This window comes from Prinia subflava, chromosome Z (assembly GCF_021018805.1).
Source record: "Prinia subflava isolate CZ2003 ecotype Zambia chromosome Z, Cam_Psub_1.2, whole genome shotgun sequence".
Taxonomy (NCBI): domain Eukaryota; kingdom Metazoa; phylum Chordata; class Aves; order Passeriformes; family Cisticolidae; genus Prinia; species Prinia subflava.
Window position 1 is genome coordinate 23233370 of NC_086283.1, and position 27037 is coordinate 23260406.

Sequence of the window (27037 nt, forward strand, 5' to 3'; positions counted from 1 at the left end):
ATCCTTCAGAAAGTGAAAACATAGAAATAGTGACCTAGTGGGAGGCTCTGCTTAGAATTCCAGAGGATCATGGTAATCTGATATGTACACTGACTTCATGAGTTTGGAGTCTTTCTGAAGAATCACACCACAGCAACACACACTTTGTCTTAGGCCCTGCATGCCATCTCCACACCCTGTTGCTATGGCTCTGGTTTGTAAAGGGTTTCAGTGTGTTCCTTTGGTGGGCTGGTGATACAATTGCCCTGGATCAGCTTCAAATAGGAGAAAAAAGTAAAACAAAACAAAACAAAACAAAACAAAAAAAAAAACCACACAAAACAAACAAACAAACAAACACCCGGATCCTTCAGTGGTCCTGAGCACTGTGCCTGTGTGGTGACCTCATGGCAGTAATGACCTCAGAGGTGTGTTTGGCTTGGTTCAGATTCACAGAACTGCTTCTTGTCAAGGATATTTTAAGTGGGTCAAAAACATCTGTAAATACACCCCTCCAAAAACACATGCTGCGGCCATGCAGTTACAAACACACATCATGTGTCTCACATTAAATCGTATGTGCACATCTTGGGAGATATGGGTGTGCAGCCACAGCCAACCTGTTGGTTCTGTTTATCTCACAGCTCAGTTTCTCTCACGGCTCAGATGCCCCAGCACACAGCTCACAGCCTGAGTGAACTCAGCCCATCAGTTGTAACCTGTGCCACGCATACAGACGTCTCCTGTGGAGTTCCTGATGCCGGATCCCAGACTGGGGGACTATTCCTAGGTCTCATTTCTCTTATTTCAGGTTAAAATAATTTTTGGGTAAGCCATGTGGACTTTGCTGAGCTCCTCACAACTAATCCGTTTGAACAGGAAGGAAGGTGCTCCTGGGGGCCCAGTTTTCCAGGATGAACACTGTGCTCCTCACAGTCATGGCTGTTTGGTGATTGTTGCTCAGAACTGCTCTCAACAATGACTGCAAAGAGCTGTGGGTTGCCCCTGCAGAGCCCTCAGTGCTCTGCCTGCTGACATTCTTGGTGCTCAACGCATGCACTGGATCGTTTTCACAAGCTGCTGTGCCTTCCTCTCCAAACACACGTGGGATGTGCTGATTACCTTCTTTTCCAAAGGCTAAATCATGTACACTAAGGCTGGAAGCTGGCAAGAAAAGCAACCCTGTCTGCATAGGCAGAGTGCTTCCATGGCAAAAACTCATACTCTCAAAAGCACATATTTTCCCATAAATGGCCAGCCACAAAGAACCAGCAACCACAAGCTGGTGTGGGCATAGGGAGGAGCTCTAATGTCCATTAATGATGAGGAGCAGCTCTGTGACACAATTGAACCGCAAGATAAAATTATGTGTGAGTTCACAGCCAGTACAATGTGCACTGATGGTACTTGGGGCTCTCAGCTAGCACCTGGGGCTTGGGACTTCCAACTGCCTGCAGCCCTTGGAGGACACAGAGCAGCAAAAGCCCCTTTTTAGCACACTCAGATTTTCAGCAGCTGCTGAACATCCAGACCAAGCAGCACAAACCTCTGACTCCAGCCTCCCTCGGGCACTGACAGCATCTGACGGGATCTCCTGAGCTAAACAAACTGCCTTTGAGGAGATAGATTGTACTCTAACAACCACAGCAACTCCTTTTAAATGATTCCAGAAAATACGCAACTTTAATCACCTGTTTAAAATATATTTCAATAGCTTTGTCACATAGGGCCATAGAATGACTCTTTGAGCCTGCCAAAATTTAGAGTGTTTTCTCTTGAAATGACCCTGTTTCAATGTACTGTTACAACAGATGCCAGACACCACCAAGGTCAGGTCACACTGTAACATTTGCTGTCATCCTGAGTTTCTTCCATCGAGAATTTGACTTCATATTTCCCATGCGTGGTTCGTCGTAAGAAAGGGGGTTTTGTTGGTATAGAATCCCAGTAGGTATTTTCAAGTTCAAGGAAAGTGAAAAGAAACAAATCCAAGCCCCCACTGTGCAATCCTCCCCTCTGTACCAATACAGAGGCTGTGCTTTTTTAAACATGCCTCTATCAAGGAGAGATGAAAGGCAGAATTCAGGACCAGGCCTGAAACCTGGACTTAATCCAACACCACTAAATCTCTGGCTGCAATGATGTTACATTGCAGTGAGACAGGAGGGTGGAACCTGGACGGAAATTATTACCAGTGCTTGAAAGTTTCCCCTGAGTGTGCTTTGGGGCCCCTGTTAGAGTTTTGCAATGGATCTTACCAAGGCTTATTCTGCGTCACTGTATGGGACAAGTCATTGCTGCCTCAGTGTTTCTGCTGGGGTCTCGGGTTGACCACCCCGAGATTGGAATGATAGGATGTCTTTCCCGTTTGAGGAGTCCCGAGCCAGACACAAAGAAAAACGCAGAGTCTTCAGGTTTCAGGTTTCTCAAGGTCTTGCTCCTTGTTTGTTATATCTTATCTCTTAAGTTCTTCCCGTGCCCTGCAGAGCTCCATGCTGCAGCAGGGGCACACACTGACTCCTCCTGGCAGGAAGGGTCTTCACGTCTTATACTACATGTTACGTGTCTATTATTTACAATTAATTACCAATACCTATCACCTGTGCTAGACAGGTCATATCTACTCTGACCCTATCCAAATGTGCCACCTTCACAGCAGAAATGTCAGACAAGAAGAAGAACCGGGAGGACAGGACCACATCCCGAATCCTCCATTTTGTCTTCTCAAGCCCACACACCAAAAACTACATTCACCCCCAGTGATAAACTAACTACTATCTGTTTCTCACCCTTGTGACTTGTATTTCCTCCTGCAATGTAGGTAGTCTTTCCCATGGACTGAAGTCAAAGACTGTGTCCTCCTGGGCTCTGTGCCAAGGTCTCCAAGCCCCTTGTGCAGATCCCAAACCCCCCTGTACATGTTCCAAACACCCCTGCCTGGGTCCCAGGCCCCTTTGACAGGGTCCCTGACCAGAGGGATGCCCTGGACTCCAACACCGGGGTAGTTTGCATGAAGAAGACTTCAACATCACCTTCACAAAGCAGAATTCTTGAGCGACCTGGCCTTTGTTCAGGAAAAAAAGGAAGTCACAGGTCTCCCAGCATCCAGGGAACTCCTGCCTTTCAGCTGCCTCAACAAGACCCAGTGTATGAGAGCAGAGAGCTGGGACTCTTTTCCGCTGGGAATTTCATCCCTGAGTTCTAATCTTCTATTCTACCGACAATTAAGCATTCCCAGTGCAAACAGACATTCCTGCCCTTTCAAACCAGCTTTGTGTCAAGCTATTTCCAGACAGGCAATGACAAGAACAGACATGGGAAGAGAGCCTTCCTCATGCCATTACTATTGAAGATTTTAAGACCTGTTCTCCAGCTCTTTCCCTTTCCGGTCCCTCACACATCTCTGCAAAACTGTTGAGAAAATACAGCTTTGCTAATTCAGAGGCTCTCTCCTCTGAGTCTGCAGGACTCTGAATCAGAAACAAGGCAAAACCTAATTATCACACTGATTAAATCATGGCCTAGTCTCACTGGGTTTACTCATGTGATTAAAGTTTGATTGAAATAGGAGAACAGGGGGCAACCAAGGATTTATCCCACCAATTTCATTGGATTGTGGATTTTTGCATGGATATTTACAACTAAATGATGGTTTAACCCCACTGGAACTGGCTGGTCGTGTGTGCATGGAAATGCAAAATATGAGGTCACGAAAGCAGCAACACTTTGGCCAAATAACTTTGGCCCAAACAGGAGAGAGGTGTTTTCTAATCCTGCAGCAAGACACGCTCTGTGTTTGTACTGCAAACAGGAACACAGCCCCAAGCTGGGGGAGAGAGGAAGGATGTACCTGGGGGAGAATCTGCATGTGTTGTAAATACTATTTTTTCCTGACCTAGCACCAAAACTATGGGTCATCCCACTCTAACGAATACTACGCAGGCAGTGAGGGATCATATTGCTAATTGGGAAAAATATCTTTCACAAAGCACCGAGTCAGCCATGAGAGGTAAAGGACCTCAGGCTGAGGGTAAGCGAGGGCAATGACTGGCAACAGTGGCATGGGAAATGCATACCTGATGTGGGGTTCAGAGGACTGTGGCAAGAAATCCTGTTATAAAATTGACATTTTCCCTGAAGGAGGAAAGAAAAAGGAGTGTCTGCCATTTAGAAGCATATTCTTTTTAGCAGTCTTCATGCTCTTCAGACAGACCAAATAATTGTGGAGAAACCCTGATGGTATTTTCAGCCTAGAATGAAGCTACAACACACAAAGGAACCAGGCAAACAGGATGCCAGCAAGCCTTGCTAAAGGAAACACCATGTAAATCAGGGAGAGGAGGTCACAACGACTATAGGATGTATTACTTCTATAGCAGGGGCCAGCTCAACCTTTGGCTTGAGAAAAAGATTAAGCCTGGGCAACTGTGTCAAATGACACAGTGCAGGGAGGATGTCATGGCTGACCTTCACACATCAAAGGTTACCATCCAAGTCATGGCACAGGAACACAGATTTTTTTTTACAGATCTGACCCATGCCCCAGATAACCCAAACTCCAGCTCTCAGATGCAACCCATGACTTAGGGCTTGAAGGGTTAGAGTTAGGGTCAGGGTCAGGGTCAGGGTCAGGGTCAGGGTCAGGGTCAGGGTCAGGGTCAGGGTTAGGGTTAGAAAAGCAAGGTCCTCCCTGGTTTCAGCTCACTGACAGTGCAGGAACAGACTTGATGAAGCATGGAAAATTTCCTACATGACAGTGCTCAGCACAAGAGCTGAAATGTCTTGATTAGTTCCCACATTTGTTAATCTAATTAGGGCCACTGGACATCAGAGCATTACATGCACAGGTAGTAGTGTCAGTAGCATGGCAAACCCTGAGTCATGCTATGTGTTTGCAGCACTGTAGTACGGCGAGCAAACCCAGGAGCGTGGTGGAATTATTTGTTGATCCTGTGTGTTGGTAGACTCTTTCAAATAGTTTCTCTTCACTATCAAGCAATAACTCCAAAAAATAAAACAAGGTATTCCTACTGGTTGATAATATTTTTCTTTCTATTCAGCCCTGGTCTGTCTGAGTGGCTCTGTCAGACAGAGACCTCATCGCTGCTCCCACAACAGCGTCATGGAGATCTGACAGCAGCAAAGTTTCCAGCTCTGTCCCATAAACAAGCGGAGTTTTCCAAGCCCTTTCCTGCTTGCACTATGTTCTGAAACAAATCTGTAACCAGCAAAGGAAACAATTGCATTGGAGCGGAATTCCTTGGCTTGTTCTTCATTTTCTAATGTAAATGGAGCCAAAGGTGGGGAATTGGGTCCCTCTATGATGCCTTTCATGGGATAATGCACAGTTTGCATTTCTCTAAAGCCAATGTTTTGGAGTAACAGCTGTCAAGGAATTTATTTTGAATGCCCTTTTGAAAACAAATTCCAAACTGTTAGGGTTTTAGTTTTTGGAGGGTGCTGCATTCTTTTTTTAATAAGACTTTTTAACTCTAAGAGCTACAGTTGTAACAAATTGGTTTTGATCTGTTTACTAATGGGCTTACCTGTTAGAAAAGGCTGTTTCAGTGGAGCAGTGACATTCAGGGCCCCTTCGAAAAACACCAGGGACCTAAAGACCACTGGTGTTGTCAAATTTCCAAGACTGAATTCCTCCCTATAATATCCAGGCTTGCAGCCAATTTAGCTGGCTTGGAGCAATTGTAGCTTTAAAACATGCTTGATGCGTATTCAGATTTCAAAAAGGAAATAAAAACAAACCCAGCATTGCAGTGATTCAGAAAGATACACAGATGATGGAGTGGAGCAACAAAGTCACAAGCAAAGCCAACACAAGCAGAGATGACCTTTCTAAATTCCACAGCACTAATTCTGCTCCTCGGAAAGAGTGCCTGAGCATTGTACTGCAGCCCAATACAACTATTTCCTTTCTCCATATCTGATTCCCTACATGGCTGCAGTGGTACCATAAAAAAACTATTTTGAAAACACAGTGGGCTATTTATGATTCTTCTTTTATGAAGACTCACTGTTCCTCAGAAACTGATCATTCATGGATGTTTCTTGGGCAGGAGGCAAAGAGGAGGGAAGATTATTCTCTGTTTAGGTTTGCTCAAAAATTTAGGGGAAACGTTCCCATTGTTCTTGACACATTTTTCTGACCTATGGCACACAGATATCCTGAATCCCCTTGCCCATGCAGCAGAGATAAAGGAACACAGCTGAAATCCACCCAGCTACCAGTGGGCATGTAATAAGCTTAGACACTCTAAAACATTTTTATTTAGTATAATGAGTGTTGTTAAACTCAGAATTCAGAGGAACTTACAACTGCAGAGAAAACCTTTTCTGCTCATAGATTAGGAAAGAGGTACTTTGGAAGGAAAAGATCAAAAAATTTTATCCATGGGAATCCTTTGGAAAAGGCTGTGCCGTTTTAATTATTGTATTGTTGCCACAGCAGTAAGCAGAACCATATTGAGACTGTGGACACTAGACATGGAAAAATATGGATGAAAAGAGGCACTAGTCCTGACTGCAGCCTTAAATTAGCCCGTCCCAGTGGTACCTTTTAGCTTACAGGAAATGCCTCCTGAGGTATTTCCCAGGAGAATGAGAGCTGATGGGGAGGATGGGGAGGGACTGCATAGTTTGGAATACTCCATGAATGTGTCTGGGGAGGCGAGGGGGGAGCGGGGGAGTAGGCGGGAAGGAGGAAGGGAAGGAGGGGACTGGCTGCTTTATTTTGTCTTTTTAAAGGCAAAGTACATTTATAGGGGGGAGGGGGCTCTCTTTAATTTTCCGAAAATGTCTCTTATGTATCTTACATAAGTAAGGGTTGTAAAGTACTTGTAAAGTAAAGTACTTGTAAGGGTTGTTTAGAGACAGAGGAGATGTCATCTCCAAAATTTCACAACTTGTCAAATCTCGCATGCAGAGAGAAAACAAAGATGAGATACTGAGTACCAGATGGCAAATACAGTATTCCTCACATTTCTTCATATTTTTTAAAAAATCTTTTGACCTTCCAGGACAATCTGTGTGACTGAGATGTGCTGCACTCTCGTTTTCTAAGATTTCCATTTATTTAACACTTTAGGTAGTTTGCGGGACTGAAGCTGTGACGTGAAAGAGATCAAAATAGCTTAATGTGGATTAGAGTACATTTTTCTCATGTCATACATCCCTTTCAGCACATCTCCAGAGAGGGTTTTGTAGCACAGATATTTCTTAAAGTGACTGAACTGTGAAAGTGTGTGCCCTTGGTATGTGTTTACCTTGGAATAGTCTCTCAAGAGGCTTCTTTCTCAACACAAACAGACTTCTCCATAGACAGAAAATTTCCCTGCAGTGCCGATAGAAAACTTTCTAAAGGAAACTTCCTACACAACAACTAAAACCCTGGCGGGGTGACGAGGAGGCAGAAAGGGAATGCACTCGGGCCCCTATTGCTTCTTTGTGATAACTGGTGCTAGAAGCCCCAGCATCGCAGACAGCCCCCGGGCAGACCCCACTCTAGGCAGCACCAGAAATGGAGCGCAGCAGGAGCTCGGGCCAGTCTCTGAGGGCTGTTACACCCCACTCTGCACTCTCTGGTATGGCAAAAATCCCCACGAGAGGAGCCTTAAGAGTCCTAGAGTGGCGAACAGAGTGCCCAGCTGCCCCGGCTCCTGTCCCTGCTTGGCTCTCCCACCGCCTTTGCCCAGAAAATCGATCTCGTAGCGTCACTTTCTGGGTCGCTCTTTCTCCATGTCAGCTCCGGGCTCCTGGGCAGCGCCCACCGCGGTCATCACGGCCACCGCAAGCTGGGGCAGAGGCTGCTGCGGGCGGCCTCAGAACCCCTCCCCGTGCCCGAAGGTGCTCCGCGGGGCCCCGGGGCTCGGCCGTGCGGCCGTCGGGGCCGTGCTCGGGGCGGGGGCGCCGCGGCCCCGCCCGGCCTGGCCCCGCCCGGCCCCGGCCCGCCCCTGCCCGCGCCCACTCGCCTCCGCCGCTTCGGCACCGAGCGCTGGGGCCGCCGCCGCCGGCAGCCACCGGGCACCGGCCATGGGCCCCGCCGCGCCCCTGCCGCGGGCATGACAGCGCGGCCGCGCCCCGAGCTGCGCCGCGGGCTCCGCGCGGAGCCGGGCAGGTACCGGGGCAGCGCCGCGGACGGGACCGGGGCGGGCTCGCCACCGCCGGGTGGCTGCGCTGCGGGTCGGTGCAGGAGCCCTCCAGCGCCGGGAGGCTCCGCGGAGGCGGATCGGGAGGCGCTGGACGGGCGGGCGGGGGGAGGCGGACGCGGGGTCCGGGGGTGTGCGGGGCCGGGGTGGTGCCGGCGGTCGGGACGGGAATCAGGCGGGGCTCTGGGAGCGCCGCTGCCGTGAAGCGCGTTCGCAGAGCCGCCGCTGCATCCCGCCGCTGACCCGGGGGAGCCGTCGGGGGTGCGCTCTGTGCGCCCGTGTCGGGATAGAGGGACAGGAGCGGTACCCTGCCATCGCTGCCTCGTCCCTTTGCCTCCCCGGCAGCAGCTGCTGAGGGCAGCTGGCGGCACCGCTGCGGCCAGGCAGGGCTGCCCGGGCTTCACGGAACCGCAGCTGCCCTTGGTGATCTTTCAACTCAACAGAACAAACAACGAAATACTGTATTAGCATAAGGTTAGCCTGAAATGATGGAAAATAAGAGGGAAAATTGTAAGCATTTCTCAAAATGCCAGCTTGAAATTCTCAAATGAATCATCCAACACAAACAGTAGCTGAGTGGAACAATTTTCTTTGCAGGGAGTTTCCACTGGGATAAATAGCAAGTTCTGTTAAAAAAAAATAGTAAAAATGTGCAGCTAGTTGTAATACTTGTAATGATTGCCAGGGCCTGGAATGTGCCCACAGCCAGCGAAATCCTTCTGATGGTTCATTGCAGCTTTTGCTTCCAGCTCTTTAGAGCCACTTGCAGTTCTTACCTATGAGCCCTACCTAGGACACAGGTGGCTGGATTTCCCTTTACCTTCTGATGGTCTTCCATATTTAGAACCTTCCTTAACATTCGTTTTCCTAAGCAGACCCCTGCCTATTGACGCCTTTGTGTCACCTAGAGTGTTGCTGCGATGTGGTAACTCCGCATTATCTGGAGACAATGGAAAATGCGGACCTTTAACAGAGTGCTTTTGCCTCAGCATCATAGCCAGGGTCCCACTTGCACAGCCTGAGCAGTGCGGCCATGAACACCTGCTTCTGCAGGAGCACAGAGCTCTATATAGATTGTGCTCCCCAGATGCACAAAGCAGGACCAGGCACTGCAGGGACCTGGTCATCAGTTTGTCCAGCATGACTTTCAGCTCATTAATGGTACTTGATGGGTTCTATACAAATGGGAATGTACCTGGTCGTGACACAGATGCCAATGCCTGGCTGAGACCTGGCTCACACCCATTTCCTGGGTGAACTTCCCTGGGCCCCTGGACTGTTGTTTTCCAGAGAACAGCTAAAGAGACGTACGGTATTCAGTCTGTGAACCAGAGAGAGGTGTTCAGGAGGCTGTTTGGGTAAGCACAGTCCTTTCAAAGCTACCCCCGAGCCCGCAGCTGACCAGTTTTCTCCAAGATGTCACTGCCTGTACAGGCAACAGCTTGGTTATAGCCCATCTATTTAACGCCCTCTAGTGAGATCTTAAAAATTAACATAGATTCCTTCCATAAGGAAAATAATAAGAGTTTGTCTGTTTAAAAAGATTTATATTTTCCAAGAGTCAGTAGCCTCAGGTCTCTCAAGCATCATACCACACTTTGGATGGTTGTACAGCCTGATTTTGGATAGGCATGGATACATAAAGATAGTGTGTGTCTCCCCTGTAGTCTCTGGGTTCTCATCTTTGAAGCAACAGCACTGGACACAGTTCCTTTCTTTTTACCTGTCTGTAAGTGCTGTTGCACCTTAGGTTTTGGCTGAACCCACATGTAGATCACTTGACATGGCTCTGGTCTAGGTGATTCCTTATGCTTCTTGGTGCTCCACCTTCCTTAACTATAGTTTAACTGGGCTGGCCCCAGACTTGGGAAGTGGCCTTCTCTTTGCAGAGGAGCTAGCTCCAGGGGCTGGAACTCCTTTAGGTTGTAACCAGGGGACGTGATTCAATCACCTGTGTAGTTAGACTGGTTTTACTTCACAGGTGTGGGAGATGATGAGGAATGTACCATGAATATGGTTTCTCTTAATTAACTTGAAGATGTAGCGGATGCTTCATGACCAGTGATGAGGGATCTCAGACCTTCTCCTGCTTGCAGTGCCTAAGATTCTGATTTCCAGCTCTGATACAGAGACCCTTGTGGATCCTTTCCTAGTCCATCGTGGACAGCATTACATTAGCACACCATTCTCCATCTTCCTGCCTGCCCCAGGCTCACCACCCCTCAGTCACACCAGCACACTCCTAAACACCCCAGATTCCTGTATTTGCTCTGTTTGCCTCCATCCATATACTACTCACTCCTCCACTCTTGCCAGTGACACCATTCAGCTCCTGCTGGAGAAAGAGCTCCCAGCAGATCTGAATACAAACACCTCTGAGAATGCCCCCAGCAGCACTCAGCCACTCAGGCTGTTGCTCACCTGTGTCCTGCATCACCTGTGTGCGGTCACACCTGTGTCACAGCGCACCTGTCTCAAATGAACCCCTCAGCAGCCTCTTGGCAGCACTGCTCAGGGGACACCCCACTGTGTCACACTGGGAGCTGGCATGCAGAGGTCACCCAGGGGCCGTGCTGAAGTGTGGTGCAGTGGTGCACACTGGGCTACATGGATGGTTTCCCAGCTAAGTCAGGAAACCTGCCCTGGCAGCTCCCCACCCCTCTGTGTGCTGCCGGTGAGGGACTGGCATCTCCTCAAGGCAGTGTCAGCACTGTGAGTGCTGACATCTAACAGAGCAAACAAAAAGTCCTGAACAGCACCTTCTCCACTTCATCCAGAGGCCAGAAGTGTGACAGTCACCATGGTTTAAAACAAAGCTAAAGACCAGTAAAACCCACTTCTATCTTCCTTTTCTCTGCATTTCCTCCTGAGGGGTCTTAGAGCTGTGGGAAGAGGAACTGGCACAGGGATGGGTGGTCAGTGCCCATATACTAGGGATCAGCCCTTCATTGCTTGTGCACAGTACTGCTCTCCTCATGTTCCCACAGAGCAAATGGCAGGACAGATAAGGACATGAGAGTTTCCAAAACCAGGCACCCATAGTTAGCCCCTTGGAAAACAGCTAGGGTGGAGCCCAGTTTGTGGCATGTGAGAGAGAAACTGAAGAAAAACAGGATGTTTTTGTGATTTAAAACTTATTTTTTGTAATTCCTATTTAAAGGCTTGTTTTGGTTTAGTTTTGAAGTTGTCTGCTACATTTATTGGGAAATTTATAATCCAAAGAGCTTTGTGCACGTATTATGTGTGTATGCAGATGTGTACGTGCACATGTCCTTGTGTAGGGATTGCTCATGAAGAAGCTACTGTTCAGCCTGAGGAAACTATTCCTCCTGATAATTAGTAAAACTAGTAGGTACTAACAGCTAAGTAATGGCAAATATAAATTCCATGTAGCTCTTCTGTAAATCTTGCTGGATCATTGTTTATTGCTCTGAACACCTCAATATCAGAAAGACTGTGCCAAATTGTAAAGTGTTTACCAAAGGCCCCTGAAAATACTCATGACTGGAGGTATTAGTTTATGCATAAACATATTAAGCCCAAGTAATGGGAAATGGGGCACAAAAGGCCTTTGGATCATCTCTACCCCACAGTATGTCCTGTATTTCGCCTACTTTCAGCCGATACAGTTTCCACACAGTAGATGTTAAGGCAAAAGTGAAAAAGAAATACTCTGAGAAATTAAAGCAGGGAATAATACATGAATAGAATAACTGTCTTTAAATGGAAGGTTTCCTGAAGTTTTCCATTGCCTGCCCCTTCAGGCTGTACTGGAAATGGAGGCACAGAGAACATATCCAAAAAGCCCCATGGCTACTCTTCAGGTGCTGCTGGGGGCAGGTGAACCCCCATGCCTCTGTGCCTCCGTGCTGCCCCTCTGTCACACAGATCTGACCCCCACAACCCCAGCCTGTGCCCTTGCATGGGGCATGAGGGGTCATTACTCTGCTTTAGCCTTACTCTGGTTGCCAGGGGATGATATACCCACTCTCACCACCTCCATCCCCTGCAGAACAGTGGCATTTTATTACTGCCTTCAAGGGAAGAAGATTTTCTGGCTTTGTTGTTTCTTTTCCTTGGCTCATCTGAGTTTCTGCAGTGGCTTGCAGCAGTTGCTCCTGTGGAATAATTATAACAGCCTTGTGTAAGGAACTTTATGTGCATAGTAGCGATTCCACTGTTTGTATTTTTCCACCTCTCATGCCATCAAAGAATGGGATGTGTTCTTTAAGGCCACATAGCCTGATTTGCATTGCTTCATAGCATTCTTTTTAGTAAAAGAATGTGCACATTTCTTTGCTAACCTTGGCAAATTCTCCCATGGCCTCCAGGCTATTTGATCTTCAAGCTCCTCATCAGCTCTGATCAGCCTCTCTGCTTCCCTTTTTCAGCCGACTGGCAGCTCTTCAGGCTGTGTTTTCAAACCTCTCCTTTGCACCTTCTGTTTCACATGGGCTCAGCTCACGTAACCCTGCTCCCTCCTGCCTTCTCTTTCTTGACCTTTCCTCAGCTTCTGAGCAATGTCTCTCTCTTGGCCTCTATCACAGCTCAACCCTTAATGCCTTCCTGCAACTCCAAAAACTGGCAAAAAAAGTGAGAATGTTAAAGCCAAAATCTACTTTTGTTTGCCCAGTTCATGTAACTTCAAACTCACAGCTTCACTGAAATTCATGATGTTTGGATCCTCATTTGAGGCTAGGATGTCTATTTTTCATTTCCATCAACACCAGAATTCTGTGTAATTAAATCCTGCAATTCAGCACAAACCTATCCTGGCATTTGAGAAGTAGTTTGACAGTAAATGCTACCATGAGTGTGCCCACGCTGACGCTGACAGGCAGATGAGCAAGCAGCAGAAGGAGGAAAATGCCTTTCATGGTGTCTGTGCTAGCAGAGATGCTGTTGATTAACCCATTTTTCAGCCAGCCAGCTCTGCGAATGCCATTTAACAACCGCCGAGTCTGTATAATGCTAACGGGATGCTTGTAAGGCATAAAGGGATTAATGTTCAACTCTAATGAAATCCAGATGCACAGAGCTGCCTCTTCTCAAAGTCCCTTCTCTGGCCAAGCTGCAAATAAAATGATTTAAGCATTGTAAACAGATGAGAAGCACCATCACTCAACATGAAGCAACATTCACTCAGTGCTTAAGCTCACAGGCACTGAAGGCTGCTGGCAGTGTCCTGGTGGAGGGACTGGGGTCATCACTGCCCCTCTGCCTGTAGCAGCATCGGTCATGTGAGGGGAACTTGGGACCTTCCCTGGGGAGCACAATTCAGGCAAGTTTGAATTAGGGCTGAGGGAAGCTTGGAAACCAGCCTCCCATCCCTGGACAAAGTCCTAGGCAGTTCCTGAGGGTGGTGAGTCTCTGGTCACTCTCCCAGGGGTGTTGTGGGCCACTGGCACATTGGTCTTGCCCTGGGTGTGTGTCTGGGAGAGGGGAGGATTTGAACAAGTGTTACGTGGAGCTGCACTGTCTGCTCGGGAGAACTGGAGCATTTGTTCCTCATAAACTGCTTGTGGTTTGCACTTTCTCTTCCTTGTGCAGTTTGTATTTTCCTTTGTCACAGACATGGCATTTCAAGCACTGCGAGTTAATCTGAGCCCTAGCAGGGTCTGGATCACCATACTCATGCTCAGAAGCTCTGCATGGAAAGGCTGAAGTAATTCTACAGCTGAGCAGACCCAGCTGTCGATGAGTTTTTATTTTTTAATATGGCAGGAGGAGGGGTTTTGAACCAAGAGGCGGGGGAAAAAAGAGTTATTTTAAATACACTAAGGAATGTGTTACATTTTTCTGTTCCTCAGGTTTGGCTGCTCTGCAAGTTTTTTATTTTGCCAAAGTTCAATTCAGTGGACTGTTTATTTGCATTTTTAAAGAAAGAACATGATTCTTAATTTACTTTGGCTTCATTGATGAATTTTTATACTGTGAAACCCAGCAAGTTCCCTTCCACTATTATGTATATAAAACTTCACAACAGAAACTTCTACCCCACAGTACCAGCCTAATTTAAATGGTCCAAAGGATTTTATAAAAGTGTGATCCCTCTGATTTCCCATGTGAGTAGTATCTGTAGTCACCTCTTAATTACTGATATCATACTCATCATCAGAGCATGTCTCAGCTTAAGGCCAGAGACCATATTTGCATGTAGAGCTGTGTAGAGGTTTTCTTCTGAGGTATAGAGGCAAGAATTCCTCGTGAGATGTTCCTGGGGTGTCTTTCAGCATTGGTTCAAAGGAAGAAAAGGAATGAGGAAAGAGTCCTGATATAAAATGATACCAAAATGTGTAGGGGCAATCTGTTGTGATGGGTTTTCACCATGGGAAGAAGCACTTCAGGAAAATCCCAACAGGTTTGGCCAGCTGTTTGGTCTAATCCATTGTTGACACATATTTCAAATTTACTTGGCCCTGGACATCAAAATTGTGACAAAACTGTCTGGACCTCCAAGAAAAGGTGAAGAAATTTTGCAAAACAAGGTTTTATATTTCTCACTGCTTTCAATCTCCTATGCCAATACTAGAAGAGGGAAGGAAATGCTTCCTCTAGCAGCTGTTCATGTCTTGCCAGGGCAAATGTTTAAAATTCCGAAGTATTTCTGAATCAACATCAATATTTATTGATCTCTTCAATTTCCATCAATTAGCAATTTGCTGTGCTGTGCTAGTGACAGAGGAGACACTTGCATTTGTGTTGTTCAAAGTTTTTCAAATTGATATTGATGCAAAAAATACTTTGAGTGCATCCTTTGGATGTCCAGGGCCTATTCCTACTGCAGGTGATGACTAAGAATCATCCTCACCAGCAGTAAGTATTTTTCATGAAGTGTTTTTTTGGGGTTGTTTGTTTGTTTTGGGGTTTGTTTGTTTGTTTGTTATCCCAGAATACATAAACACCCCTCTCTTGCTGAAACTTAAGATTTGCAGAGAAAAGATCACCTGAGGATGTTCTCAGCAGAGGTTGCCCATAATTTTTGGAGATTCTGTCCACCAACACTATATCAGGGTTGAGGCTTGGAAACAGAAGGGTATTTTTTTATTCTTGTATTCATCAGTTTTCACCTCTCTGTCCAGTTCTGGGACCTCAGTGAGGGAGCACAGAGCTGCAGGTGGGCACCACGTCTTTTACAGAGGCACAGCTGATGGATGAAAGCTTTTAAGCTTCCTGCTTAAAGCTTTTGGGCCCCTTTTCAGGTGCCTGTCTTTGAGTGACAGTTGAGAGTTTTGCTCTGCTTTGGGACCCTGAGCAGTGCTGTATCTTGGGACCAGAGATTTGTGCTGTTCTCCAGGCATGGGCATTGCTGGTGGTGGACAAGGCGAGGCTGTGTTTAGTAGCCAGAAACACAGCCCCAAGGCATGACAAGTTCCAAGTGTCCTTATTTGGGTTCCAGCCCAGTGCCATTTAAGAATATCCCCATTACATCAGCTGCTCAGAAAGACCTGCCTCAGTCAGGAAGACTGGTGCTCTGCGTGGTGACAGTCCCCTCCATGCTTTGCAGAACATCCTCTCTCATTGTCATGCACTGTTGGCATTGCTCCAGACCCCAAGGAAGGCACAAGAAATCCATGGAAGAGGGAAAAAATATGGCATGGAACAGATTAGTGTGAATTAAGTTAATCCCCAGCCACATCCCTTTCCATCTCCAAGTGGAAAACCCACTTGGCCCTTGGCAGACAAGAATTGTTTCTCCCAGTCTTGCTTACATGGGACACTTTAAAATAAACCAGCAAGGTTCCATTTCTTGGAAGGAAAAGGAAATATTTCAAAGTGTGTCCTTGCAAACTGATTTACTGCCACCAGGCTCTGCATATTTTAAGAAATGTTTTCATTTGTTTGGAGTTGTGTACTAGCAGTAAGGGAGAGGGAAGCAGTTAGTGAAATATGACAGGAAGATGAAGTTGTATAAAATGGCTCAGATAAATATTTACACCCAAGTTTCTTAGCTCTGAGTCCACATCAAACCATGGTTCATACAGAGCAAGTTTTTTGCTGGGCCTGCTTCATTTTGGAGCCTTCTCCCTTCTCCATATCATGCTAGCCTGCCTGGCTGGCAGTGAGCTGGGAGGAAGGTGGTTAGCAATGCCTAGTCATGACCACGGTCATGGGAGTGTATCTCTGCTATATATGGCATCTTCACAGATTCACAGAATGGGTAAGGCTTCTGGTCCATCCTCCCTGCTCAAGCAGGGCCATCCCAGAGCACAGTGCACAGGGTTGTGTGCAGACAGTTCTGGAATATCTTCAGAGAGAGAGATTCCACACCCTTTCTGGGCAATGTGTTCCAGTGCGCACAGAACCTGCACAGTAAAGTTCTTCCTCATCTTCAGATGGAACTTCCTTGTCTTCCAATTACTGCCCATTGCCTCTTGTCCTTCTGCTCAGCACCACCGAGCAGAGCCTGGCTCCAGCCTCTGACACCCTCCCTTATCAGTACCTATCAGGTACTAATAGACATTGACGAGGTCATCTCTCAGCTGTCTCTTCTCAGGGCTGAACAAGCCCAGCTCCCTCAGCCAGTCCTTGTAAATGAGATGATCCAATCTTCTTCCCCTGGCTGAGAACTGTGCAAAGAGAGGGAAACCAGTGTAGAAAACAAATCACAGACCAGGCTTTTGTTTTGGTCCTGGAACTCCAAACATTCACCTTTAAGAGACACTTGGAGAAGAAGTGGAGCATTTTTAATCTTATTCTGAGCTGGGCAGGAAACCAAGGCTGAGAAGAAAACACATTTCTTCCAAGGAGCTGATGGCACGATGTAGGAAGGAGTGAAGATTTTCAAGGCAGTCTCAGCCAACACCAAGCTGGCAGACTGGCACAGCACCCTGATGAGGCTCAGGGCAGACAGCTGGCCTGACTCCCAGTGGGTGCCCTGTGATGGAATTCCCATTTGAAGGGAGGGGGAATGGCTGCAAGACAACAGCTGCTGGAGCCCCTGCTGAAACTGTTCCAGCTTGAGGGGTCACATTCAAACTGTACAGTTTGCTGAGTGGCAGATGAAGTCTAGGAGCAGGGGTGAAGGAGACAGCAGCTGTGTGAGTGCACTTTTCCCTAAACTCATTTTAAGTGTAAATCCACATACAATGGCAAGCCCAGGGTTTTTCCATTCATGTAACCAAATGCCTGGTTCCCTTTTATGCATTGAACAATTTCCCCTTCTGTTTTGTTAACCTTCTCTAATGGCATTTTCTAACTAGAAATGCAACAGCAGTCTGACGTAGGTACATGGTGGGAGCATCCAGCTCTCACATGAACAGAGCAGGAGGCAGCAGTGTCCCACATTATCTCATTAAGAGACTTTCCTCAGCTAATGTAAACTCATTATTGGATAGAACAGCAGCAGTTGTTTTCACATGGATGGATCCAAGTCCAAGTGATGAATTGTTTCTCTACTCTTAACTGGGTTCTTAAGTATTTTTTTTTATGTTGCCTGAGAACTAAGTGGCCATGTGCTACACTTGTACAGTAACTTTTGCCCTATTCCAGTAGACCACTGACAACTGTGCTCTGCTGATTAAGAGCAGTGATCTGCTATCTGCTCTGACACTACATGCTGATACTGTGAGGAGAATATTTATAGGAAGATAGCATTTCACAACATGTATGCAAGAATAAGAACAATGTTGATGGTGCAGGCTCTGAACAATCTGAGATGCTCCAAATAATCAAAGACATTGTGGCCCATGTTTTACTCTCTCTGACCGTGTCATTAGCAACATAAGCCTCCCTGACAGATATGAATGTCAGCATGAAATGGACTCTTGAGTCCACAATTATAAAAATTGGGGTGTGGGTTTTTTTGTTGGTTTTGAGGAGTAGATGATAACCTTTCATCATCTTTGCAGCTGGGAAGTGGACTGTTTGTCTCACGAGGGGAGAATGACACTGACAGCTTAATGCTCCACATAAAAGATGTAATAGAACCTGGCAGCTAAGAGTATTGGAAGCAGAAAAATTTCCCTTGGAAGTGTGAGCTGGGTGCTGCAACCCCATCCTGAAACGCAGGGGTTGAAGAAAGCACAGGGTGGTTTCAAAGAAACAGTGTATCAGTGTTTTTGTAACAAATATTTCAATTTATGTTTTGCCGGAAAATAGCCCTGTTAAACTTTTTTTTTTCATTTCTAAATGGCAGCTAAATCAAACAGTGTCATTCCAGCGCCACAGGCATTGCAAAATTTGACCAGCTATTGTCAGAAGGAAAATCCACCCTGTGCTAAGCAGATGTCACTATTTTTCAGCTCCATCCTACCTTAACTATCTGGAGAATAACATTCAAGTGCAGAGGTCAGTGGGGGAAAAAAAACCCCACTGCTGCTGGCCAGCTGAGCCGATAGCATAGACCATACATGGATTTGGAATGAAGGGCATCAGACTCACAACCTCCTCAGTGCCAAGAAACACACTACTAAAATCGGCAGCTCAGAGATGAGTAATGCACAAACATGGTCCAGAGTGTTAGAAGTGTTCAAGCACTTCCAGAGTATGTTGGGCAAATGAGTATCTGTTTCCATGGCACCAAAACAGCACAGAGATCACGCCATGTCCTTCAGCAGTTCTCTGATTCCATGCCCAGTGAATGAGAGCAGAGCTGACCTCCAGGAAAAGCACTCCCTGGCTCCAATGGGCTTGAGCACAACAAGGTCCCCTCTTCATCTACAAGAAATGCTAGAGGGCAAGGGCTGCCCAGTGGTGCTGGCAGCCAGATGAGCCTGGCTGGGAGCCACCAGCCACCCCCTCGGAGCCCAGCCAGTTCTGCTCCAGCCCAGCCTTTGGGCAGGAGGGTGAGGGGGCTCCAGCATCAGACAGAGGACTTGTAATGCTGTGTAGTGAGATAGGAGGAGGATTTTTGCAAGAAAACCATAAAACTGTAGAGCTTAGAAACATACTGGATTCAGAGTGCATTTGTATGCCACTGTGAGAACACTCGAGGTGTTAGGAGACTCTGTCCTGGTCCAGCAGTCTCTTAAGAAAATATTACTTACATGAGATGACCTATACACATTCAAATTGTTTAAAAGGAGGTACACAGCTAGGTTCTTCCAAGCAGAGAGGAAGCACACAACAACTGTTTTACTTTGTATGACTACTGAAAACAAAGGCAGAACAATTTATTTTTCCTCTGTTAAATATGCAAATTAAGTATGTTAACCCTGAAATTGTGGCAATTGGCTGTGTTGAATTCCTTCAGTCAGATGATCGTTTTAGAGTGGCCAAAATGATTGCCTTACCTACAGTAAGGGGATTCCGTAATCTCAGTGATGTCCTGCCAAAGGAACGTGACTGGCTAGGATCAAAGAGACTTTGGCTGAGGTCTTGGAAAGCAGTTTTTTTGTTTGCCTAGAGTCTGTTTGGAGTCAGGCAGCTGGACCTCTGGACAGCTGATGAGCTCAGCATTTTTTTTGGAAAGATCAAGTATGGCGAGTATCTTGTGTCCTGTAGACACAGCATTTCACTGGAAACTCACAGTTTTATCTTTGTTAGACTAGGGTAGCCCAGTGCCTGCTGGAGGTGGTGCTGTAGCACAGGTCCTCAGACAAGGCTGCTTGGAAGGCATTCCTGCCACCATTCAGAAACAGTCTGAAAGCCTTCCCAGTGGTCAGAGGAAGAAATCCACCAGTACTGACTCCCTAAAATTTATTCTGAGATAAATGTAGTGTAGTGTAGTCCTCCTACATTAAAATTCCTTCATGTATGTCTTTAGTACCACTTGTACCTCAGAAGATAGTGGTTTTGGAGAGGCCGAAATGATTGCCTTCCCTACAGCAAGGTATTGTGTGCTGTGGGATTCTTTGGCACAGAAGATACTATCATGAGCAGGGGTTTATTACAACGCCATTGAAGACACTGCTGCAATCTGCAATGCCCCTGGCACAGAAGTGCATCACCTCACCCTGTCTGCATCAGTGACCTCTGCAGCTGGCAGCTGCTGGTGTTTGCCCCTGGGCATCCACACCCATCCTCACTTCCCACCTTGAGATAGTGCATGACTGATGCTTTGCTGCATTATGTTTGTAGGAACATCTTATCCTATTAAGGCACTTACAGAAGCCAGATGTTCTGTTTTAGTAGAGATTTCCTATTTTAAAAACATGCATTTCTGAGCTGATGTTATTTTTATTCAGTTCTCCTTGTGAAACTTCCAAAGACAGATTTTTGCTTGGCAATGTCATAGCAGGGTATGAGGGAGAAATTGCCGTCCATCTGCCTCTGTCTGCATATCTGCATGTACCCAGGGAACCTACTCAGGGAGTACTACTGGTACTGCAAACCTGAATATTCATGTATTAGGAAACTGATTTATTAAATCACACTACAGACACGCTCCAGCTTTGAGTTATGTAATCATACATTCTTTTTCACAAGGTCATCTGTGCTTTGGAGGTCTCTGGACCTATCAGGCATGGAGTCAGGAGCCTGTGCTGTAGCAAGCTCTAGCCCTAGCTCTAGCTCAAGGATTCCCAGGTCCTTGGATGCAGAGTCAAAAGGTGTCTTTTAAACTAAAAGGGAGATGAGGAGGATGTCCCTTCCCTGGCAGCTGGACTCCACTCCAGCCTCTGCCATGGATTTCCTTTCTGAACAGCATTAATTCACTTCCAACAACTTTTATTTTCTCACACAAACCCCTAGAGACAGACATGCAGCTGTGCTGAGCTCCTGTAGCTCCAGGGAGGGCAAACAGAAGCAAGTACTTCAAACCAGCCCCAGTCAGCCTTCCAATTTGCTCTGAAAAACCAGACACAATGTGGTGAACACCAGTCACACAAATTGACGGAAATTGCTCTGTCCTTTGTGTTTCTATCACTGATATAAGGATAACACCTTCCTCTGACATCACAAGAATGGTAATCTTGTCATCGGGTGCTGAGCTGTAACAGCCTTGCATGCTCAGAGATGGGACCAGTGAGCTCACATACAATGAATGTTTTCACTGTTCAGCACAGACCTTGGAAAGTATACAGTTAACAAAAGCAACATACTTTCCCCATAGGAGCTCTCCCTCATGAACCAGCAATCATGGTTTCTTTTATTCTTAGCATTTTTCATATTTTGTAACATTCAGAAGTCAAAAGATCAGTAAGTCTCAAGATGCTCTGAACTCCCTGGCACTTAAAGCTCTAACATAGGCAAATGCTGAAATTAGAAATGAGCCACGGAACAGATTTTCCCATGCTTACTAATCAAGAGTCACTGATGTAAGGATTTTTCTCCCAGGCTAAAATCTCTCATCTTTCTCCAGCACAAAATTTATTTAGCAAATAAAAGAAGACCTGTGACCTCTATGTATGTTGACTTGGATGGTTATAATTTCTAATTCTGAGGTCTCACCATTACAGTCACTCCAGTTCTGTGTTATACAAGACTTGGGTGGCTGTGGCTGTTAAAAAAGACTCAGGTGTCTTGAGATTAGACTGCCTGGAGAGGGGTCTAGTAAGAACCTGTTTGCTGAACCTGTGAGTCATGGAAAATGAAAATAGAGAAAAAACATACTAAGGAACCTCCTCCATTCCTCCAGCTGATAAAGTACAATTCCCTAGAGTATTATATGCTCTTCATATCTTTGGTCCAGTTTTAAATTGTATTTCTGTACTTTTCCTTAACAAACCATTCCATGGCATGAGTGTTTGAAAGTTTTTCTTGAACTTCATACTTTGAGATTTGGCTGTGAAAACATAAATGTGAGAGTTGGCCAGTGTTTTGATGATCAAGAAGGGAAGGGAAGTGTCTGACAGCACAGATCGTGGCTTTCAGTGCTGAGGTTTCATGATTATTAGCTAGATAAAAAGAAAATTTGTAGAGTGCAATGAGCAGATCAGCTTCCAAGGTAGCCAGGCATGACATGAATGTCTTTTTGTCTTCCAGAAAATGAAGCCCATCGTCCAAAGAAGACGATCTACCTCATCTGCCATTACTAAAGCTCTTGGCAAATCAAAGTCCCATTCCAGGTAGAAAAAATACCTTTCTGACTCTTGTTTGATCTTTCAGCCATGTCCCTGTCAGGGGACAGCAGCTTTCCCTTACTACCAGCTCAGGTAGCAGAAAGCTGCCTCCAAGCCTGCATCTCCATCCAGTGTCTGCTGATGCTCTGCTCCTGCGGTGTGAGGCACCAGGAGTGCCAGCAGACAGTCAGGGAGCCACATGCCAGCCACATGCACATCTTCTGTTGAAACACCAAATGTTCTAGGTTAGCCCTGAGCTGAGCACCTCAGTCCAGTGGGAGCTGAGTCCTCCCTGACCTCATCCCCTCCTGCAGCACTGTGTCACTGCTAGAGACAGATGAAGGGATACCATGGTCCTCTCTGCCTCGCTCTGAGAGCAGTCTTGTAAATGACATTTCCTGAAGGATTTGTTTAGTTTGATTTTTTTTCTTTCTTTGTACGGAAGAGAAGATAAAGCTGAACTGACTGACACTTTGAACTGGACAAGCCCTCCTGAAGCATATCCCTTTTGTATCATACCATTGGTGATCAATGCACAGTACAGCCTGCTTCTCTGGAATGAGGGGAGGGGCATGTCAGTCTCACAGGATCATTTAATATGAAGGGCAGGACTGATTTTCATTTGGTTGTCATTTGACAAAGTTATGTGACTTCTTTTTCCTTCCTCCCATCCCCTCCAAATTGCAGTAGGGAAAAAAAAGTGAGGAAGAGAAACAAATTCTTGACTTTATTTGGCTGGAGAATATCCTCATGAGGGAGGGAAGCTTTAAATGTTCTTGTGATGGATTGCTATGGAGGGAGCTGGTCCAATGCCATCTTTGCTTAGGCCATGAAAGTATCAGTGAAATTTTTTTTTGCTATCCTGCCATTGTGTTTATAAAGCTGGGTAATTCTGCAGCTTAAGGAAATCCACTGCTTGGGACTGCAAGATGCTGTGGCTACCATTGCTCAGATGATGGATGTGGAAAGCTTTTAATATCATATCTGAAGGTGATTAAGCTCCACACTTACAGCCCCACAGCTGCATAAGTCAAGGATTCACTTGGTGGTTGCTGTGGAGAAGGGAAGAGGGAATTTCTGTTTGCCAGAGCACAGATATTCTGGTGAGCGGGGGAGGATTTTAGTAAAGCAGCTACTGGCTGGTTTAACTGAAATCACCTGAGTTCAGTTATGAGGCCAGTGGAAATTAAGATCAACAAAGTCAAAAATACTACACTTAGAGCTTGTGTGGTTTTTTATTTGTTTGTGTAGAGTGTCCTCAGAGTAGAGGGTAGAGCAGAATTGCTGAGGGGTGAAGGGAAGGCAAGTATCCTTGCCTGCAAGCAAAATACACATTTTTGTCTATGTGTAGAGACAGGAGGATCTCTGTGAGGTTTTTCTATGTTAGTCTAAGGCCATGTCTCAGAGGGTCACTAATTAAGTCAGGCTCATGAAAACACTGCATGAACAGGAACTCCTCCACGTTCACGCAGCACATCCCACATGCAGAGACCCAGAAATGGCTGTGGGAGCTGCTGTGTGCCGGCTGACCTGAGCCCGGAGCAGTGCTGAGGAGGTGCTCTGTGGGGTGCTGAGGTGCAAGCGAGGAGATTGCACTTGGCAGAGTTCTTCCAGCTGGGGACAGCATAGAGGGAAGGTCTGGTTCCATCCCCATGCTGCCTTGCTGACTGTAGTCAACATGCAAAAACCCTCAGGGATTTTTGGAAAGGGTGAGCACCTATATGAATCTCAGTGGAAACAGCAAGCTGGATGGCAGCCAGGCAAGCCAGAATCAGATGTCTGAAATTAGATGAGTACATGCAGTTCATTTTCTTTTTGCTGCAATTCTTGTGCTGACAAATTGTTCAGCCTGGATGGAAAACATGCGCAGAAAGGGCAGTGCCCACCACACCCAGCTGAGCCACGCCATGAGCCATGGGCTTTCCATGCTGAAGTCATAGCTCACACACATGTGCAGGAAGTCTTTTACCTGAGTGAGAAATTACTCAAAACCTGCTATTTCAGCAGCTTAATCTCACAAGTTTTGCTGTGGGCATTTAGGCAGTTTTCCGTCTGTCTGAGGCTGCTAAAGTTAATTGTGCAGAGGCAGGCAAATGTGGGTCATAATGGAGAGCAGTAGGGGCTGGAAGAAGCACATGGCTATCAGACTTCTCCAAAACAGATGCCTGTGTCCAATCACAAATCCTTCTGAGGAAAGCTTCTGACAAAGTCTTGTGATTTTTCTTATTTTGACAAAGTCTTGTGATTTTTCTTACCCCTCCAGGGAAACTACTCTTTCCTCTTCCCATTCAGACAATGGGCTGCCAAGTGGGGTATTCAGCAGCCCAGGGTCCACCTTCATCCTGGATGAGCGAGTGCAGCTAACTGTGGGCCTGCAGACCCAGGAAAGACATCTGATTTTGTTCAGTGATGTGCTGGTCATTGCCAAATCCAAGTAAGAGGAATTCCAACTCATTCCTTTTCCCCAGCAGGTGCTGTTGAAACTAGGCTCAGCACGTGGTGGGATATTTGGGGCTGTCCTGTGCAGAGCCAGGTGTTGGATTCAGTGATGATGCAGGTCATCACCTGCCAACTCATGACATTCTGTGATTCTATGAGGCTCTAATCTATTTGTGGAGTACTCAGCAACCTCCAAAACAATGCTTCTTTGGAAATGTGGATCTAAAATGTGGCATTTCCCCCTTTCACCTTTACAAATTATTCTTGGTACTAATGTTTCACTCCACTTGTCTGAAGGAAAATATTGTCAATCAGTTTTGCCCATTTCCATATGAGGTTGCTTGAAGATACACCATGAGGGCAAGAGGCAGGAGGACAAAACTGACTTTCACTCTGACCCCTTCTGTCACATAATAAATTAAGAGCTCTAAATGCATCTGCATGACTTGAAAGGAGTATGATCAGACTCTGGAGGTCTAAATGTTATTCTCTGGCCTAAGGAAATAATAATTTCCATTGTAGATCCTCCTCCAGCCTGAAGCTGAAAAGGCAAGTGCATCTGAGTGAAGTGTGGACCGGCACCTGTCTCAGCGAAGTGACAGAGAAAAAGATGAGTCCCGAGAATTCGTTTGTCATTGGCTGGCCTATCACCAACTATGTTGTGACCTTCAGGTACTTTATCCAACATCAGACCTCCCTCTGCATCCCAGTAGCTACTCAGGCCTCCTGTGTGCCAAGTGAAACAATGACTGAGGCTAAAGGGCCTATTTCCTTTTCCATTTCCTTACCCTGAAACCCAGGTAACCTGTGCTGGCAGCAATAGTTCTAGGAACAGCAGACATTGGGAAGGAAATACTAGGAGAAAGAAAATAGCAATTAAAAGGTCACTGCAAAAATAATGAGAGCCCACAAGATGAATTAACACCAACTTCACAGAAGTGGATTTGTCCCTTATCTGAACACTCACCAGTTTGACAGGAAACCTGGTCCAGTTTGTTGCTGGGGTTTTTTTTTATTATTATTATTTTTTGTTATATATTAAAATAGAACAGAAGAAGGAAAGGACTGTGCTTTTGTTCCAGGGCTTTGCAGGAAGCAACTTTGACTTGCAGCCATATATAGATGAAATTGGGTAGAGTTTCCAAGGGCTGTTACCCACTCAGCACTTGTTTGATGATCTGCCTCCCTTTTTGTCTTCAGCTCAGCTGATGTGAAGGAACGATGGCTGTCAGCGTTACTGTGGTAAGTGACCCGCCTTTCATCCTCCTTCCAGGTGGTTCCTCTACAGGCCTTAGAGAAATCTGCCTGTCAAATTGTGCTCTGATTTTCAGCATGTTAAGTGTCTAAGTACCATTTGAAAAATCCATCTTTGAAATCCGAATATAGATGCCCCTAAGAGACTGCAAAATTGGTGTTAACAGTTGGGAAAAAGGGGGATCCATCAGAAGATGATACTGCCGGAGCATCCTTTTTCCTTTGGAGCTGGTAGTTGACTTTGCTAATCACTATGGAACTGTCACAAGTGTTACTGATTCCTCAGTATTTTTTAATTTTAACTAAATTTTTTATTATGTTGCATCTAGAGGCTACAGGGGGTTTTTTATGTTTTATATGTTGCTTTCACTAACACCCAGACAAAAGTGTTTATATAAAGAGGGGAAGAAATCTTCTGATTTGTGGAGAACTGTAGTGATCCTGAAGGAACACTGGAAGCTATTATGCAGGACACATTTGCCTACACTGAGGTACTGCTTGTGGAGGATTGTTAGTCTTTGTGCTCCAGGTAGATAAAGAAGTCAATAAGAGCATGTGACCTCACTATGAACATTACATTCACATATATCATAATTAATCTGTATTTATTACAGTGTCAAGGAGGATGTCCCATCCAAATTTTAAGGCGCTTCTCGAATTTGGTTGGGAAATTACATCCCTTCCTCTTTTCTTTGATTTTCAGGCATATCAAGGAGGTAAAACAAAATGAGTATCTGAAGAATCTGACCCTTCAAATTGTTGTGCTGGATGATGACAACTGTTCTTCTGTAAGTAAAGCTAAGAACTTGCTCATCAGATCAAGATGACACAGGGGTCCGTGGAGTAGGAGAGGGAATGCAGGGCTGTGCTGGTATTCCAGCTTCAAATTCAAGTAAGTCCCAGCTAAAAAGATTTAGAAGGTGTACATCTGAGTATCTGCATCCTTCTCACTTGGAAGCACACTTGGAGAGTCTTGCCTTTAGAAATGAGGAGGTAGCCAGATCCTTACCAAATAGCACTTATTTTTTAAGATTATTCTTCATGTCTGACTTATTTTCTCTTTTACTTTTGCTGCACTTCAAAATTCATGACAGTTTGTGGCTGAGTGCCACAGTCAATTCCTATTTCCAGTGCTATGAATTGAGAATATTGATCATGGTGTCACTGGTGTGCTGACCTGAACTAATTTACTGGAATGTGTCCCAGTCCAGCACTCATTTCTTGGCTTCGTGCCAAGCTTGGTGGGTCACATTTGCCTCCTGG

General features: G+C 45.9%; 1 protein-coding gene across 2 annotated transcripts in view; it reads left to right on the forward strand.

Moving 5' to 3' along the window:
- Positions 1 to 7952: 7952 nt before the first annotated feature.
- LOC134563846 (rho GTPase-activating protein 20-like) overlaps positions 7953 to 27037 on the forward strand; it is a 30882-nt gene continuing 11797 nt past the window's right edge. The window contains exons 1-6 of one of the 2 annotated variants that reach the window (XM_063422195.1): positions 7953 to 8107; positions 22005 to 22087; positions 24345 to 24515; positions 25043 to 25192; positions 25721 to 25762; positions 26478 to 26562. In XM_063422195.1, the coding sequence (XP_063278265.1) occupies positions 22008 to 22087; positions 24345 to 24515; positions 25043 to 25192; positions 25721 to 25762; positions 26478 to 26562 (528 nt within the window). In that variant the 5' untranslated portion in view covers positions 7953 to 8107; positions 22005 to 22007. The remainder of the gene's footprint in view (positions 8108 to 22004; positions 22088 to 24344; positions 24516 to 25042; positions 25193 to 25720; positions 25763 to 26477; positions 26563 to 27037) is intronic. The other variant, XM_063422196.1, reaches the window with a different exon arrangement.